Source organism: Choloepus didactylus, chromosome 6, assembly GCF_015220235.1.
Source record: "Choloepus didactylus isolate mChoDid1 chromosome 6, mChoDid1.pri, whole genome shotgun sequence".
Lineage (NCBI taxonomy): Eukaryota > Metazoa > Chordata > Mammalia > Pilosa > Megalonychidae > Choloepus > Choloepus didactylus.
The window spans coordinates 80,039,998-80,059,007 of NC_051312.1; the positions used below are offsets into that span (position 1 = coordinate 80,039,998).

The 19,010-nt window shown below is 40.9% G+C and overlaps 1 protein-coding gene and 1 pseudogene across 1 annotated transcript; both read left to right on the forward strand.

The window, feature by feature from the left end:
* On the forward strand, positions 1-960 carry LOC119537057 (olfactory receptor 52H1). The gene has a single exon (XM_037839674.1). It carries the CDS (start codon positions 13-15, stop codon positions 958-960), a length of 948 nt encoding a protein of 315 aa, XP_037695602.1. The 5' UTR covers positions 1-12.
* Positions 961-13,736: 12,776 nt separating this feature from the next.
* Positions 13,737-14,397, forward strand: LOC119537059 (annotated as a pseudogene).
* The last annotated feature ends 4,613 nt before the right edge of the window (positions 14,398-19,010 follow it).

Sequence of the window (19,010 nt, forward strand, 5' to 3'; positions counted from 1 at the left end):
TCCCAGTTTGCAATGATCATATTCAATCTGAGTAGTTACAACTCAGGTCCTTTCCTTCTGGTGGGGATCCCAGGCTTGGAGCAGTTTCATGTGTGGATTGGGATTCCCTTCTGTGCCATCTACATTGTGGCTCTTGTGGGAAACTGCATTCTTCTCTACCTCATTGCTGTGGAGTGCAGCCTGCATGAACCCATGTTCTTCTTTCTCTCCATGCTGGCCATGACTGACCTCATCTTATCCACAGCCGGTGTGCCGAAAACACTCAGTATCTTTTGGCTTGAGCATCGAGAAATCACCTTTGCTGGGTGCCTTACACAAATGTTCTTTCACCATTCCACTTTTGTTCTGGATTCAGCCATCCTGATGTCCATGGCATTTGATCGCTATGTGGCCATCTGTTCTCCCTTGAGATATACAACCATCTTGACTCCCAAAACCGTCATCAAGATTATTGTGGCCATCTCCTTCCGAAGCTTCTGCATCATCTTGCCGGTTGTATTCCTGCTGACTCGCCTGCCTTTCTGCAGGACACACATCATCCCCCACACATACTGTGAGCACATAGGAGTTGCCAGACTTGCCTGTGCTGATATCTCTATCAACATCTGGTATGGATTTTGTGTTCCCATTATGACAGTCATCTCAGATGTCATTCTCATTGCCATTTCCTATATCTTCATCCTTTGTGCTGTCTTTCGTCTCCCCTCTCGAGAGGCCCGCCAGAAAGCCCTTGGCACCTGTGGTTCCCATGTCTGTGTCATCCTCATGTTCTATATTCCAGCCTTTTTCTCTATCCTTGCCCATCGTTTTGGACACAATGTTTCCCGCAGTTTCCATATTATGTTTGCTAACCTTTACGTTGTTATCCCACCTGCCCTCAATCCCATTGTCTACGGAGTAAAGACCAAGCAGATCAGAGATAAGTTCATACTTTTGTTTTCTTTGAAGAATCCAGGTTGATGGTCCACCGGTTAATGGTAAGAGTAGATTGCAGTCATAGTGTTTATAGATGTAGCAAAAAATCAAATGCTATTTAAAGCAAGAATGGCCTATAGCTACTATTTTGTAGTAGGGAATATGTATAATCTATATGAGATGTTGTTTCGATAAAAATAAAACCCATCATGATGTCTTCATTTGTGGAATAAGCAATTGCACTGGATATAATCTGGAAGAAGGAGGTGAAAGCAGAGAGTCAAATTATTCTAAATGGACTAAAGAAATAGGAGAATTGTAGCTGGGAGGTTAGAAAAAAATTTTAAGTTGGGATAGAGACAAACTAAAGAAGAGAGACTAAAAATAAACATCTGTGAGAAAGTTGTCCTTTGGGGTTTACAAGATGGAAAAATAAGATATTAATCATAATTTTCAATTCAAAGTAGTGCCTATTTTATGCTTCACTGTAATTTCCTTAAATTTCTCAACTCCACAAATTTTGCATTACAAATCTCCTCTAAACAATGAATTCTAATGGTAGTGCAGAAATGGGTATGAGAGAACTAGGATATTGGATATTGCTCTATGCCAGGGTTGTTGGCAGCAGAGCTGGGAGGGGAGAATAGCTGCTGGGCTCCAGATTGCATTAGGGGGGTAAACTACAGAGGTAGTGTCCAGGAGATCATAACCCCTGGAAATAAATGTAGATCTGGGAAAAGAGCTGGACTTTCCACGGTTCATGAGTGTGGTCTCAAGCCAGTTCCTTTGGATAATAAAGTAAAAAATTTAACCTCATTGATTGGAGGACACAGGGATTTCTTGTCTACAGACTATATTTACTTGATTGTAAGAGAGAGTCCATTACTAGACACATTTTGGCAGTGGAGGTGGAGGTTGAGGAGGGGAACACTACAATAAAATAACCCAACCACTTAAAGATGCATCCAAATTTCATATGCATTGAAATTGAGAAAATACAATATGTTGTGAATAAAGAAGGATCCTAGAGACACAATTTAAAGATATTTTTAATTTTTCAGTTAATCTAGTCCAGTTGGCTTTTAACCCTAATCTAAGGAGCCAGGCTATCAAAGTTGCGTGAGGTACATCTCATAGCATGTGTGTCCCTTGATGTTTTCTCTATAACACAGCAGATCAACATCTAGTTTATGTATTAAGTGTCCAAGGAAGATTTTATTTGAAAAATAATGTTCTGACAATAAATATGTTTTTAAAAATCATCCATTTCCATGGAAACTATTTATTTAGTTTATGCTATATTCAAAATATCTTTTTAAATATTCATGATATCAGATTGCTTTCTAGGAGTTATGTTCTAGGGATAGTGACCAATAAAAAAACAAGAAAACAAAATAATTACCTCAAAATAGTGATACAACTGTGGAAAAAATAAAGCTGAATGATATGATGGGTAATAACCTGGCAAGGAAGGTAATGGCACAAGGGCTAGAAAATGAAAATATCATGGGGCAATAATTTCCATGCAATAACATCCTCAAATCAGCTATTATATCAAAGAAACTGCATGCAAACTGGGAGTAGAGATATGAAGTGGGTCTACATGCTGTTTACAAGAAGCTAATAGCTTAGCAGGAGGAAAAAATCATATACAGATAATTTACATAGATTAATTCAGCCTTACATATCACAATGATTGAGGTAAGGTCCTTGGGAAGCACAAAGGAAGCATATCTAACTGTCCTTGAGAGTCAAAGAAAGCCTCTAGAGTTCATTTCTCCCATATGTCTTGAAGAACCCCAATAATTTTAGCCACAAGCATAAGGGGAATGGGACCTCCCAGGCAGAAGGGATTGCCTGAGCTTACAGTCATCAGTGTGTTCAAAGATGAGTAAGTCTAGGTTGATGGAATAATCATCCAAATTGATGATGATATTGCTCAGAGTGGTGGTAGAGGTTGGGTGGTGAAGAATATGGGAGCCTATATGCCAATGTCTCCAGAGAATGCAGCAATTGATTGGAATATTAGTAGATGAAGCTACTAAACTGTCTCATAGCTTGATGCTATTGTTGCTTGATGATTTTGATAACTAATCACAAATCTCTTTCTACGCATCTTCCAAACCCATTTAGAGAAAGGTACTGGAGTTACATAGATGGATATCAAAATATGTGCTTTATTTCTGGTAGTACTGAGTTCAAGAACATGATGTGTCTGCATAGACAGACTGGCTTCTTACTACTTTATTTCCACATGTAAACTTTGGAGGACACACCCAATAATGAGTGGATGGGTGAGTGGGATCCACAGAACAACCACAGTAGCTCCCTGTCTGCAGAGGTGACCATTGTATCACAACCCTCAAAAATGTAGATATACATAAAGTCATTTAGATCATGTCTTCCTGAAGAATCTATGATGAAGAACCAATATTTTTAAAAAAAATCATCTAAATTTGGATTGATACTTAAAAAAAATACAGGAAAAATAATATAAAATATAATCAGATGTAGAAATGCAAGTCTCATTTCTGTTATTGTATTAAAAAAACACAGAATGTCTTTGGTTTCTGAATCAATTGCATCTCTGCAAAGAACACATTCTAATTTCAGCCCTTCACAGTTATGTCTACTAAATGGAATTCTGGATATGAGGAATCATACTTCTGGGTTAAGAGTTTGCAAAGTCTTTAATGATCATTTTTCCAAAATCATTTCGCATATCATCAGTTGGTATACTGCTACTGTTGCCTTAAGAAAAAAAATGTCATGAAAATTTTCTTTGCTATAGATTCATCCAATATCTTGGGTGGATAGTCAAGTGAAGCTTAGCATTATAAATAATACAAATTTTACTTTTCTAATTCAGCTCGTGATGTTAAACTTATAAATGAAGAATATCTTAATGACATTAAAATAATTGCAAAACTAGCATCTTGTAAAATAAATTTTCTCAGATCTTTGTATATTTTTAGATCACATTTGGGAAGGTTCACTTAAAATCTCTTATGCTGATGTCACCAAAGAGGATATACACATGGCAAATAAACATATAAAAAGATGCTCAAACATCAGCTGTCATTAGGGAATTGCAAATTAAAACAACAGTGATGTACCACTTTACACCTGTTGGGATGGGTGAATTTCAAAACCCTGACAACACTAAATGCTGCTGAGGATGTGGAGACACAGGCACTCCCCCTCAGTTTAGGTGGGAATGCAAAATGGTACAGTCACTTTGGAAGACAATCTGGTAGTTTCTTACAAAATAAAACATAGGCTCAACATATGATCCTGAAATCATCATCCTAGGTATTTATCCAAATAAGTTGAAAATTTATCCAAATATGTTGAAAACAAAACCTGCACCAGAGTATTTATAGCAGCTTTCTTCATAATTGCTAAAAATGGGAATTAACCAAACTGTCCTTTAATAAGTGAGTGAATAAACAAAATGTGGCACATTGTACAAGGGACCATTATTCTTTGATATAAAGAAATGAGCTATCGAGTCATGAAAAGATAGGGAAGAATCCTAAATGTATTTTGCTAAGTGAAAGACACCAGACTGAAATAGCTACATACTGCCTTATTGCAATTATTTGACATTCTGCAAAAGACAAAACTATAGAGACAGTAAAATGATCAGTGGCTGCTGGAGGTTCAGGGGGAGGGGACTGATAGTTTTAAGGCAGTGAAACTATTCTGCATGGTACTGTAATGGTGGATAGAAGACATTATGCATTGGTTAAAACCATAGAACTGTACAACACAGAGTGAACTTGCATGTAAGCTATGGACCTTAATTAATAATAATGCATGAATATTGGATCATCAGTTGTACATTCGTTTGAAGTGGCCTCCCTCCCCTTAATCTGTAACAAGAGAGTCCCCTTCCCCCTCAACCGGTAATGACTGCAAAGTAAACATTAAAGCCCTGAGAGGAAGGGAGTGAAACTGTGCCGTTTTAGGGAGTGAGACTTGCGGATGTATGTATTAGCCAAGCGTAACCGTTTCAATAATTAACCATTGCACCGGCCTTGAGAAAATTTCTCAAGGTTGCTAAAGATCTTAAGCACCCATTAATTAACCGCCAACTCTGCTTTTGTCAAAGTAGCTTGCTTGCATTTTCAGGATGTGGTTTCTGCCTATATAAGTCTCAAGCAATCTCCGGTGGGGACTGCTTACTAAACTCCCTGCGCGGAGTGACAGGCGGCAGCCGCCGGCCCAGCTAATAAAAGGCTCTTTAAATTCTGTTTGGCCGTCTCGTACTTTAACTTGCGGGCACCGTAACATCGTTCATCAGTTGTAACAAATGTACCACATTAACATAAGATGTTAATAACAGAAGAAACTGTATTCTGAGGCCAGAGGGAGCATATGAGAACTCTGTAGACTTTCTGTAACATTTTTTCTGAACATCCAAAACTTCTCTGAAAATAAAGTCTTAAAACATGAAGAAATATCATTGAGTAAATACCCTGGAAAAAATACTATGCAGTAAATACACTAGGTATGTAGCTCTCACTCCATGTGTCTCGACAAAGCAACATTGAAACTCCAGAACTGGTTACCTAGTGTCTTCAATGATAGAAATCCACAAATGATGCTCTTGGATAAAGCTGCAATGCTAAATTGCTAGAAGTGTTCATAAACACTCTTAATTTCTGCACGTAACCGTTCCTGAACTCAATCAGTCCTTGGCTGGTAGCACTTTGCAGACTGTCGTTGGTTTTCCATCCACATTTTGAGCAGCACTCCTTTTGACCAGAGTTGGAGGGCAGGCCTGGGACTTCCTGCAGAGCCAGGAGCAGAACAGAGGCCTGAGCTCTGCTGGAGGCATGTTTGGAAACAGATGGAAGTGAGCCCAAACTGTATGTGTTGAGACCCTATCCCCATCTCACGAACCCAACAAATTCTTCTTACCAACTGGATGGACCACTTGTCATGTGGGGAGAAGTGAGTGAAGGAGAATTAGGAAGTGCTTTTCCCAAACCTTTCCCTTCTGGGGCGGAATGGAGTAGAAACTCTCTCTCCTCTATGCAAGAGTAAAGAGTGAGAAATAGGAAGTACCAATTTCAAAGAAGGGAAATTTTTTTCCGAACCTCAAAGATTGATGGTTTGGAAGCACCAAGGGGGAGGAGGAAATGGAGAACACATTCCAATGTGGTGAAACAGGGATATAGGAAAAAGAACAGCTTCTGATAAAAGGCTTTAAAAGAAATGATGTGTTTCAGGGAGAGCTGTTGACATTGTGGGTTTCAGTCTCTGGACCACATCACAGTTACTGTTCCCACATGCTCTGGGTTATAATGCACACACTCACACACACAGAGCACAAGGCGTAGCCTCAGCATGGAAGGCGTTATGTAACTATTCTGAAATATCAAAGCACATGACCACAATAGTACACAGATATTTTTTGTTTGTGTGTTTGTTTGTTTGTTTGGTAAATTTTTAATATGTTCTATAACAGAGCAAATGTATTCAAACTAGGGAACTAGAGATAAAAAACAAAAATGAACTGTCCCTCTAAATGACAGGGAGTATATTTTTTGAGGGTGTGGAGATGCTGTGAACTTACTATTTCCATATATGTCTATAATCACATGTGTGTTTAGCAGGTATCTCAGATGGTCAGAGTATGTTCTCAAACTGAGTCTTTCTAAGTCACATCATGTGTGTAATGTATTAATTTTCCTAAGTTCCTCCTATTGCAAAGCAGCCTTCTAGATAGCTAAGCATGTTATTCTGATCTTCATAAGCACATTTTGGAAAGATGTGTTAATCCTCATTGTACAGAGAAAAAAACTACCATTAGAGGAGTTAAGAAACTGGCTCAAGGGCACACTGTAATGGAGTCTTATTCCAACCCAGTTTTGCCTGAGGCAAAAGTCTAGACTGTTTCCAAGAAGCTACTGTGATTCTTTGCAGGGCTCGGGGGTAGAAACAGTGCTAAACAATGATGACTGTCTATTTATAGGTACCCACTGTCCCTGTCCTTTGAGTAGAGTAAAGCACAGCCCCATCTGGCTTTGCTATGTCTCCATCTGGTGGTTTTGGGACCTTAGCGCCATCAAAGGCCCGGCTACTCAGTCTCTCTCTCTCCCCGTCTTGAGCATGCCAGGAACCTAAGCCTGGAGCCCAGGAAAGTCAGCAGAGGTGACCACAGCCCTCTGCTAACCCTCTTTCACAGTTCATAGCTGAGAGTAGTAGGTTCTAAATCCCTTGGATCCTAAGGACTCAGGGTTCATTGCTCCCTGAGTGGCTCACCAGAAAGCCACAACCCTCCTCACCCCTCCCTCTGTTCCCCAGGATCACCACAGGAGCATCTTCGGAGTCTCCTAGGTCCTGGGAGCACTAAGTACAGAATGGACAAAGTGGAGCATCAGGGAATGGAGCAGAACTGGGTGCCTAGAGGCTGGATGTCCATTCCTTATCCTTAATTCCACCTCCACAGCAGAGGTGAGAGACCCCTGACCCATTAGCAGCAGGAGCTGCTCAGCCAGGATGAGTCAATCACAGACAGGGTTGGGTGCTTCTGAGAAGCTCTCCTGCATTGTCCTGTATTTATACCACATTGTATCAAATGCAGAAGGTCCCTCTAAAAGTGCCAGTCCTCAAGGAGATGCCCCAGGAACCCTCTATGTCCTGATGTAAATGACTTGCTCAGACTCTCTTAAGAGAAAAACTTTGTCATGAAGGGTCAGTAGGGCTGGTAAGTTGGAGAAGCGGGGCTGAAGCAGCATCATTCCCTGTCTCCATCTCCCCATCCCATGTTCAGAATGTTGTAAATGGTGGAGTTTTAGCCAGGAGTAGGGATTAAAAGACAAATGCCCCAAATGTTCCACTTTATTTAAAAAGTCTTATACTGAGCCTCTTTCCCTCTACTCCATTGGCAAAGGAAGTTCATTCTTTGATCTAATTGTGCTCTTTCTGTCTGCCTTTCAGCCACTTTTATTAGAAATGCAGGGCCATTATGCTTTCATATATGCTTGTTCAGTTCACAGCTCATCCTTTTTTTTTTTTTTTTTTAAGAAGCTCCTATCTTAAGGCTGTTGTAGTCTACGAAACTGAGAACTAAATATGCAGTGAAAAGGAGCTGAAAAGAAATGATGTTCAAGGAGTAATATATGTGATAATGATAATGAAAACAATGTCATTTAACATGGTGGCATTTACTATGTTTTAGGCATTGTTATAGCTTATATAATTGCTCTACATATGTTATTTTATTTAATCCTTACATTACTGCCATCAGATAGGCACATTTATTATTATCACCCATTTAGAGATGTGGAAATTGTGGCACAGAGAAGTATATTAGCTCATCCAAATTCACAGAACTAAACATGACAGAAATAGGATTTGAACCTGGGTAATGTTTTAAGAGCCCTTGTTGGATCCTAACTACCATATTTGTGCTGGTTTGGATTTTTTAAGTCCCCCAAAACACCGTTATCTTTGATGTAATCCTGTGTGCACAGAAGTATTAGTGTTGATTAGATTGTAATTCTTTGATTGAGTGTTTCCATGGAGGTGTGGCCCTGCCCATTGAGCATGGGCCTTCATTAGTCCACTGGAGCACTATATAAGCTCAGACAGATGGAATGAGCTTGCTACAGCCAAGAGGGACACTTTGAAGAACACACAGGAGCTGAGAGAGTAGCTGCAGATGAGAAACAGTTTGAAGACAGCTGTTGAAAGCAGACTTTTGCTCTGGAGAAGCTGAGAGGAAAAACACCCAAGAGAAACTAAGAGTGACATTTCTGAGAAACTGTAGCCTAGAGAGGAATGTCCTGGGAAAAAGCCATTTTGAAACCAGAACTCTGGAGCAGAAACCAGCCACATGTCTTCCCAGCTAACAGGTTTTCCGGACACCACTAGCCATCCTCCAGTGAAGGTACCCAATTGTTGATGATTTACCTTGGACACTTTATGGCCTTAAGACTGTAACTTTGTAACCAAATAAACCCCCCTTATAAAAGCCACTCCATTTCTGGTGTTTTGCAAAAAGGCAGCATTAGCAAACTAGAACAGATTTTGGTACCAGAGAAGTGGGGTGCTAGTGCTGCTGTGTTTGCAAATACTAAACATGTTGGAATGGCTTTTTAAATGGATAAGGGGAAGATTCTGGAAGAATTGTGAGGAGCTTGATAGAAAAGGCCTAAAATGCTTTGAAGAGACTGTTTGAGGAATTATGGACTCTAAAGTTACTTCTGATCAGGCATTGAGCAGAAATGATGAATGTGTCATTGCCAACTGGAAGAATGGTGAATCTTGTTTTAAAGTGGCAGAGAATTTGGCAAAATTTAGTCCTGGTGTCATATGAAAGGAAGAATTTGAATGCGACAAGCTGAGATACTTGGCTGATGAGTTTTCAAAAGTAAAATTTGTGGATATAGCATGGTTTCTCCTTGCAGCTTAGCATAAAATGTGAGTGAAGAGAAAGAAACTTAGAACTGAACACTTGGGTTCAAAGAAAGCAAAACTGATGGTTTGGAAAATTCTGGGCTTCTACGGGGTGGAACCCCAGAAGCTACAGCCCAACATGAGGATTTAACCAAATGTGGAACCCTACCACCATTCTAGTACAAGCCAAAATTGGAGACGGAGTTATCCAGAAAGGAATTGTGGGAAGTCCTATTGTCTGACGGCTTTGACCCCTGTGTGCTTCATGTGAAGCCAATAGAATTTTTGTGAGATCTTTATAGATGGAACCACTGACAGTCTGGACTGGAGGAGACAGACAAGGAACGTATTGAAGGAACATTTCTTCAAAGACAGAGCCATGGAAGTTAAGGTCTGGATTCAAGAGGTCTCCGGTTGGGAGAGGGAGTGGCCCACATGCATGGAAATGGTGAGTTTGCCCCGGAGGTCAGGGGTGGGCCTTCCACCTCAATGTTCAGGAAAGCTGTTGGCAACTCAGGCCTCAAAGGGGGTAGAGCATATTACCAGGGAACTGGGGAGATCCTGGCAGCCACCCCACTTTTCTGAAGGGGTTGAGCATATGCCCCAGAGATGGAAGAGAATCCGGGTGCTGCCCCAATGTTTGAGGAGGGTGGGCTGGAAGGTGGTCTCCCCAATGTGTGGATATGTTGGAGCACTCACGGCAGCGTTTGGAAAGGAAAGGGCTGCTGCAAACGCCCTTAGGAAGGGTTAGACTCTTGCTCCCTCAAGCCCCAAGGATACAATGTCATTCTGTTAATGACTCTCAGACTTTGAAATCTAATGGAGTTTGCCCTGTGGGTTTTAGGAACTGTTTTGGTCCTGTTAACCTTGTTTTCCTTCAGTTTCTCCTTATGGCAATGGGAATGTTTATCCTGTGACTGTCCCTCCTTTGTATATTGGAAGTACCAAACTTGTTCTAAGTTTCATAGATCCACAGCTAAAGGAGAATTATGCCTTAGGACTTACCACACCTGTAATTGATTTTGATGGGATCTTGTACTTAACTACTGTTACTGAAATGATTTAAGTTTTTGTGATATTCTGATGGATGGATGTATTTTGTATATGGAAAGATCATGTCATTTTGGGGTCCAGGGGGTGGAATGTGCTGGTTTGTATGTATTATGTCCCTGAAAACTCCATTATCTTTGATGCAGTCTTGTGTGGGCAGGAAACCTATTGGTATTGATTGGGTTGGAGACTTTTGATTGGATGTTTCTATGGAGATATGCTCATTCAACTGTGGACAAGACCTTTCATTGGATGATTTCCATGGAGCTGTGGCCATGCCCATTCAGCATGGGCCTTGATTGGTTAACTGGAGCACTATATAAGCTCAGACAGAAGAAGCGAGCTTGCTACAGCCAAGAGGTACACTTTGAAGAACGCACAGGAGCTGAGGGAGGAGCTGCAGATGAGAGACAGTTTGAAGATGGCCATTAAAGGCAGACTTTTGCTCTGGAGAAGCTAAGAGAGGAAGAACACCGCAAGAGCAAGTAAGAGTGACATTTTTGAGAAACTGCAGCCTAGAGAGGAATGTCCTGGGAAAAAGCCGTTTTGAAACCAGAACTCTGGAGCAGACATCAGCCACATGCCTTCCCAGCTAACAGAAGTTTTCTGGACACCACTAGCCATCCTTCAGTGAAGGTACCCAATTGCTGATGACTTACCTTGGACACTTTATGGCTTTCAGACTGTAACTTTGTAACCAAATAAAACCCCTTTATCAAAACTGATCCATTTCTCATATTTTGCAAAAAGGCACCATTAGCAAACTAGAACAATGTTGTAATGGGCATCAACGGATACAAGAAGAATTTACCATTATGTATGTTTCCCTCCCATCATTGCATCCTGATAAGGAAAACAAGCTGGGTGGAGAACACATATCTTGAGTCCACCTCAGTTCAAAGTGGTTAATGGATTTACCTCAGATCATACAGAAAAGTGGAAACTGAACACAGGCTCTCTCAGTTGTCTGATCTCTTTTTCCACACCTTCTGTTTTCACCCTGGCAGGTGAAAGATGACAAGGGTGCAGCTAAGTTCTGCAGAAAACAGGATACAGAGCAGAGGCTGATGTTGGAGGGTGGGAGGTCCTCACATGCTTCTTTCTCCTCCCCTTCACTTAGCTTTTGGGAGGAGATGAAAGGAACAGAAGTGTGGGCTGTGGACATGGGTGGGTAGGGGGTGTCCCAGGAACTGTACCAAGAGGAGGTGTGCTGGTAGGGCCTGCACCCTGAATACAGGACATTCTTACAGGCCCCCTGCATGTGTATAGGCTGTGCTTGCCCAGTGATTTGGGGAGATATGTTCCCAGGCCCTGAGTGAGCTGTTTTCTTCCTCTGTGGTAAAGGCTGGCCTTCCCTGTGGTTAACTGGGCCCTCGCAGGATGTTTCCAGGATCCAGAGGAGACGGAAGGGCCCCTATTACGAGTGGAGCTGGGTCTGACCCTGTGACTCAGAAAGCCTCATCCTTAAGGAGGAAGCTCTGTTTTGTAAGTCAACAAGACTTCCATGTGTTTCAAGTCCACTTGGTTTATTACCTGTGTGTACTTTGCAGGATATGGGGTGTGGAAGTATGAGAGAAGACAAACAGAATAGTACTGCAGAGAGGGCTGGGGCAGACAAAAACCTTTGAAAGAGAATGGAAGGCTTAATCCAGAGACCCTTTTCTTCACTACTGCACCAGATTCCTCAGTCACCAGGACCAAGTTAGGATAGCAGATTCTATCTTCGATGAAGTACAAAGATATAACTCCGGTCTTTATGTTGGCGTGTTACATGCTCCCTCCAGGCTTTTCTTTCTGCATTTAAACCTAGGTAAGTGAAGTCCACACCCACACACCCCCTCCTCTGTATTAACCTGACCTCTAGCTGCACTGTCCTTATGATATGTGAACCTCGTCCTTCCTACTCTAGCCTTACCTGATGCCCTGCCATGTCCTAGGTGGGCATCAGAACTTTCCCAACTCTTCTGCCCAGAATAAGTTCTGCAGAAGCCAGAAATGAGTTCCATATAAAGTCTTCACATGGAAAGACAAGCCACAAATCTGCATTAGGCGATGGATGTCCATCCTGGGCAAAGAAGAATTACGTTCCATGAACCAGGTACCTAGAACTGGGCCCGTAGACTAGAGCTGGAGGGATCTATGTCAGAGGCTATGCGCAGCTGGGATAACTTAATGCTCAGACTGAGAGGGATATAGTGTTTGGGAGAGCAGGTAAGAGCTAATAGTGTGGCTTCTACAAAGGAAGGATTGTCTCATTATCTGTCAGCGAATAGAGTGGAAAGAAGCCGTTCAAGATTTCCTGCCTCCACATTTTCTTTCTCCTTCTCTGGAGGGAGCACAAAGGCTGCAATGATGCTGGGGGGATTAGGCTTAGATAGCACAAATGACTTCGTCTGATTGCATAGCACAAAAGGAGACAGGTGATCAGGAAAATCCTACCCCTGTCTCCATGTGCCTGAGCCGAGAGGGAAACTTCATGGACAGTGAGGACTATCAGAAAAACATGGTCTTCTGTTACATGGGTTTTGATTCCAATTCCAGCTCTTCCATTTACCACTGTGGGAACTGGAGTGAGTCTGTTAACCTCTCAGAACTGTGTTCCTTGATCCATCATATGGAAATGCTAGCAAACCCAGAAGACTGTTAGGGAATCCATGGGCCAATGTGGAAAGATCTGAATTGTATTTTTTTTTCCTTTTACAAAAAATGCTTACTCTGTAATTAGCCTCTCTCACACTCTTTGGGGCCATAATCTTCCTGGAGTTCCAATATATTATGGAGAAGAAAAAACATGGAGATACAGTACTGAATTCCTGGAAATTATGATACAGTAGATGAGTCTATAAAGACATCAAAATTCCAGATCAAAGCAGAATAATTTGAGAATAAAAATACCACCGATTAAAACTCTTTCTTTGCTACAATTTCATGGTCTAACCCAAGTAAAGAAAACCCATTTCTGCCCCAATTCTAGTATCAGAAAAATCTACAACTGATGACAAGCATGATTAATAGAGAAGGAAAAATAGAATTAACACATCTAACTGTTGCAATCACTTGCTACAGCAGCGGTTAATACAGGTATGACTGGGGCATCACTTTCCAGTTGAGTGGATGCTGTGTCTCAGCTGAGTGAGGTAGTAAAGGGCAGGAAGGATATTCCTGTAAGTGTGAACAACATATGTAAAATGGTAATGCTTGAGAAAATAAATTGTGTATTTTGAACTCCAAAACATTGCTTAGTCTGCAATTTAGTGTGGACTTTGGGGGAGAGGATGAGTAGCAAGACATGGAAATGAAGTGAAAGGCCTGAAATTAGTGGATCTTTTATGTTATGTCATGTTAATGGATGTTAATGCTTTGTCCTGGACTCGGCTATACTGATGGCCATGGCATTCGACTGCTCGTGGCCATCTGCTCCTCCTTAAGGTATACCACTATACTGACCCTAGGAACATTGTCAAAATTGCTGTGGGAATCTGTTTCCGAAGTTTCTGTGTTTTTGTCCCATGTTTTCCTTGTGACTCGCCTACCATTCTGCAGGACACACTTATCCCCCACACATATTGTGAGCACATAGGTGTTGCCTGGCTCACGTGTTCTGTTATCTCCATCAATATGTGGTATGGTTTTTGTGTTCCCATCATGACAGTCATTGGAGATGTGATCATAATTGCTATCTCTTACATGCTCATCCTCTGTGCTTTCACCTCCCCTCTCGAGAAGCCCGCCAGAAGACTCTTGGCACATGTGGTTCCCATGTCTTTGTCATCCTCATGAGTCTATATCCCAGCATTCTTCTCCTTTCTTGCACATTGTTTTGGGCATAATGTCCCGCGCACCTTTCACATTGTGTTTGCCAACCTCTATGTAGTTATCCCTCCTATGCTCAACCCTTTTGTCTATGGCGTAAAGACCAAACAGATGTGGACAAAGTCATTCTTCTGCTCTTTCCCAAGGGGGCCCAGTGACAGAGGCCTGAGATCTGGTGTTTGGAGACAAGTTCATAGCGTATGTTAAGCCAGAGGCTGAACCTGCACCCAGTGTCCCTAGATAAGGGGTGAACAAAAACATTCCCAATTCAGCAGAACTGTGGTTTTGCTTTCTTTGTCATTTTAGGCAGACATCAATGCAGCCATTCCAGTTATAAGAAAGTAAATTCAGAGCTTACAGGATAGTAAATGTTTTACTTTAAATCTAGGAGCTAAACATTTTGCAATTCTTCATGATTGCTTTAAGGCCATTACAAAAGTTTCTATGAAAACATAGAAAAAATCTGCGTTTTTTTCAATATAAAGTTGTTTCTAAAGAATCTAATTATTTTGTAAAATTGTACATCCTGTTAGTTTGTTTATATATCAGAGTAAGTTAGGGAATCACTGTCATGATTACACTGTGAGGCTCTGGACATTTAGCTTGGATTTTTCTGTCCATTTCTGGGAGATAAAGGATAGAATCTGGCTTATACCAGTGCATAAACAACATTTATAAAATAAATGAATGGGATATAATCATGTATGTAATTCAATTAAGAGCTCATGTGTTTATTTTGAACAAAGAAAGGAAGCAATGAAGAAACCGGAAACTCGTTTCTCACTCAATTCTGAGAAATCCAAATTAACTGTGAGTGGCAGAAGTCCCCTACAAGTTAAAACAAAGAAGGCAGGCTAAATTCCTTTATCCAATGAGAAGATGGAAATGGATATACAGACTAAGAAGGGTATTTAAGATTCAACCAATTAAAGAACTTGTGATCCCAAATCTTTTCTTCCTGTACATCTCAATAGAGATGAAGTCCTCTGCTAAAAATCTTCCCATTTGCATGTGTCATGATAATTTTACATCCAATAAGCCCAACTTGGGTAGGGTGAATCATTCACTCATTCAAACAGTGAACAATTAGCTTTAGGTATTTGCCAGGTGTCAATGATAGTTGCTGTGCCAGTTTGGATGTATTATGTCCCCCAAAATGCTATGTTCTTTAATGCAATATTGGGGGCCAGACATATTAGTGTTGATTGGGTTGGAATCCTTTGATTGAGTGTTTCCATGGAGATGTGACTCAATCAACTGTGGGCGAGAACTTTGATTAGATAATTTTCATGGAGATGTGATCCATCCAACTCTACCCAACTGTGGGTAATACCTTTGATTAGATTATTTCCATGGAGTTGTGGCCCTGCCCATTCATGGAGGGTCTTAATTAAATCACTGGAAAAAAGAGCCACACAGGCCCAGACTCTTGGAGCAGTTTAGAGAGAAATCTGAAGATGGCTGTTGAAAGCTGATGCTGACACTTTGGAGAATGCTATTTTGAAATGCAACTTGGGAGCAAGCAGACACCAGCCATGTGCCTTCCCAACTAACAGAGGTTTTCCAGATGCTAATGGCCTTTTTCCAGTGAAGGTACCCAATTGCTGATGCCTTTCCATGGACACTTCATGGCCTTAAGGTGATAGCTTTGTAACCAAATAAACCAGTCTATAAAAGCCAATCCTTTTCTGGTATTTTGCAAGATGGCAGCATTAGCGAACTGGAACAGTTGCTATGTAATTTTGTCTTGTATATAATATGTCCTCAAAACCTTCCTAAAGAGCCTCTTGGATTTACAAATCCCATGTACTCCACTCCTCATGTCTCACCACATTAGTCCAAACACCCATTTCTTTCCACTTCAATCAGAATTCCAGAGTTCTACATGCTCTCTCTTCCTCTAATCCACGTTCCCACCCTGTGCACATATCCCTAGATTTATATTTCTACAGTATCTCTCCATATATAATGTTCATAGGAGAAATATATCTTTGGACACAGAGGATCAAGGCTGAATCTGTATTTTACCTGTTTTTGAGTGATAGCAGGCACATAATCTGATTTCCAAAATTAATGAATGTATTTTTTATATCATAAATAAAAATACTGTAAGTAATAGAGAAAGAGAAAAAGGAAAATTGGGATAATGTTTTTATTTTTTTAAATTAAAATTAAGACAATAAAAATGCCTATTTCTTCACCTACTATGAATTCCTGTTCTTTTATTACACGTGGGCCAAGAATTAGGTTCCGAACTTTGTAGCAGTCTACTTGAAGAGGTAAGCAACATCATTTACACAGTTCATGATGCCTATAAATCAGAAGCCAGTCAATTGTTCAGAGAAGGAAAGGTACTCCTGCTATGAAGAACAGAAAGAGATATTTTCAGAGAATGCTAAGAAAAATGAGGCTGAATGATGTAATTAACCATATCATTAACAGAGTATAGAGTGTCATGGAACCCTTCCATCCCTTTTGCCTCAGTATAAACAAGGGGATCCCCCTAAACTTCCATTAAATAAAAGTTAAAATTTCTGTGGGGTGAGACAATAAGATGCTAATCTCTTCAAGTCTGCTGTCATCCAAGTGTTCAGAGTACAGGGTGGGCTGCAGGCAATCTTTATTCATTCATTACTCAACAATGGTTACCAACTACTCCACAGACATTTTCTACATCTCGAACGCCATGTTAAGTACTCTCTGTTTCACATGGAACAAAACAGACATGGTTCTTTTCCTTATGGAGTTTTTATTCTAGTGAGGGAGACAGGCAGGGAAAGAGGCAGGTGGAATCATGAAAAGATGTAAATGAACATGTAACTGCAGATTGTGTTTGTTTATGACAGACATACAGAGAAGTGAAATAAACAAACGGAATAAACGAATTATGAGATTTTATAAATTTGTCTCATGCAACTGTGGAGATGCATAAGTTCAAATTCCATAGGGCAGCCTGCAAGCTGGGAACTCCCATGAACGTTTTCGAGGAATTCCCTGGGATGAGCTGGCCTGCTGAAACAGAGATGAGCATTCTCCATTCTGACTCCTGAAGTCATCACTTTTTTACAGCATTCAACTGATTGAATGAAATGTCTTTAATTGCTGAAGGCAATCTTCTCAGTTGATTGTAGATGCAATCAGGAATTGATATTGTGGTAGTTTAAAGCTATATGTACCCCAGAAAAGAGCATGTTATTTTCATCCATTCCTGTGGCTGTAGACTTATTGTAGGTGGAAATTTTGATTAGGTTATTTCAGTTGGGGTCTGCCCCAGGGTGGGTGTTAAGTCTCTTACTGGAGTCCTTTATAAAAGGATAGAAGAGACAGAGAATCTCAGAGAGAAAAGTCCCAGAGAAGCTAAAAGAGGATCCACACAAAACAGAGAGGAAGCCACTGAAGCCAGAAGCAAAAGCAATGAAATCTGGGATAAAAGAACTAACAGATGCTGGCCATGTGGCTTCCATGTGACAGAGGTGTCCCAAAAGCTGGCAGCCAGTCTCTAGAGTCCAAGTAACATCCTGTTGATACTTTGTGTTGGACATTTTCATGGCCGAAGAACTGTAGAGTGTAAGTTAATAAACTCCCATTGTAAACGCCAACACATTCTTGGTATTTTGCATTGTGGCAGCTTTACCAATTCAAAACATGTGGTAAGTGAGGACATGAGTTTTGCCTAATTGTTCTGGTAAGTATGTGTATATGGCTACACAGAGATTTGGAAGAACACTCACAGGATGTAAATATTATCAGTTAGTGCACAGCTATGGGAAGGTTAATAGGAACTGCTTCATCTTCTTCCCTTGAGGGTGAGAAGAGAGGCCCTCAGGGACCCCTCAGGACCCTAACGACCCACCTCTTCCTCACCTTGAGCAAAGTCCTTAAAATATAAATGGGGACACAGAATCAACCTATCAGTCCCTTACTTTCCCCTCCATTCATTTCTTTTGTTGGTGTATCTTCCCCTTTTACCGATGTGCTGTGTTTCTATCAGCCCAATCTTCCTTTTCTTTTGGACCTGTCATCAAGTGTAGGTGAGTACTGGCTGCTTAAAGAGGTTTCATTAGGAAGAGTATTTGGAGAGAAATAGGGAGTGAATGAGATCAGTATCCATTGTTTATTGGCCTTGGGCTTGGCACTATAAGTTCCTTTCTTGAGCAACTCCCATGTATACGATGAAGTCATGGTCTCCAGTACTCGTGTATATGCTCCCTTGAATGGACACCAAAAGAATAGAAGCGATTGGCAGTTATACCACGGGGTCAAGAATGCCCATGGCTTGTGCTTACAGTTAATATCTTTGACTGGCATGTGACAAGGCACATAACCCTAACCTCAGAATAAATGGGTGTGTGTGTATATAGGCCCAGGGGTGCTTTTGTTAGTTTTCATTCATCTAAAACTGCCTGTATGTTCTCTTTTTCACCATGTGTTCTGACTGCTAATGAATATAGTTATGATATAAAATATAATTTACTAACAAACAGTAGCACTTATTCTATCTTCTGTGTGCCAGACACTGCACTAAGGAGTAATTTTGGGCCTGTCTTATTTTATCTTAAGAACAGCTGTAAGAACCAGGGGAAATATTCCATTTTCATCAGTGAAGTACCTGAGGGTCAGATAGGTCAAGTATCTTCCCCAAGTTTTCACAGCCAGTACATCGTGGAGCTAGAATTAAAGTTCCTATATTTCTGGCTCCAAAGGAGGCCCTCTGCATTAATAAATTATTCTTGCACTCCATGGACTCCTGTGTGTGTATCTGAATGTGTGTATATTTGTACAACTGCCCTAATACTTCATCGCATCCAATGAAATCAACA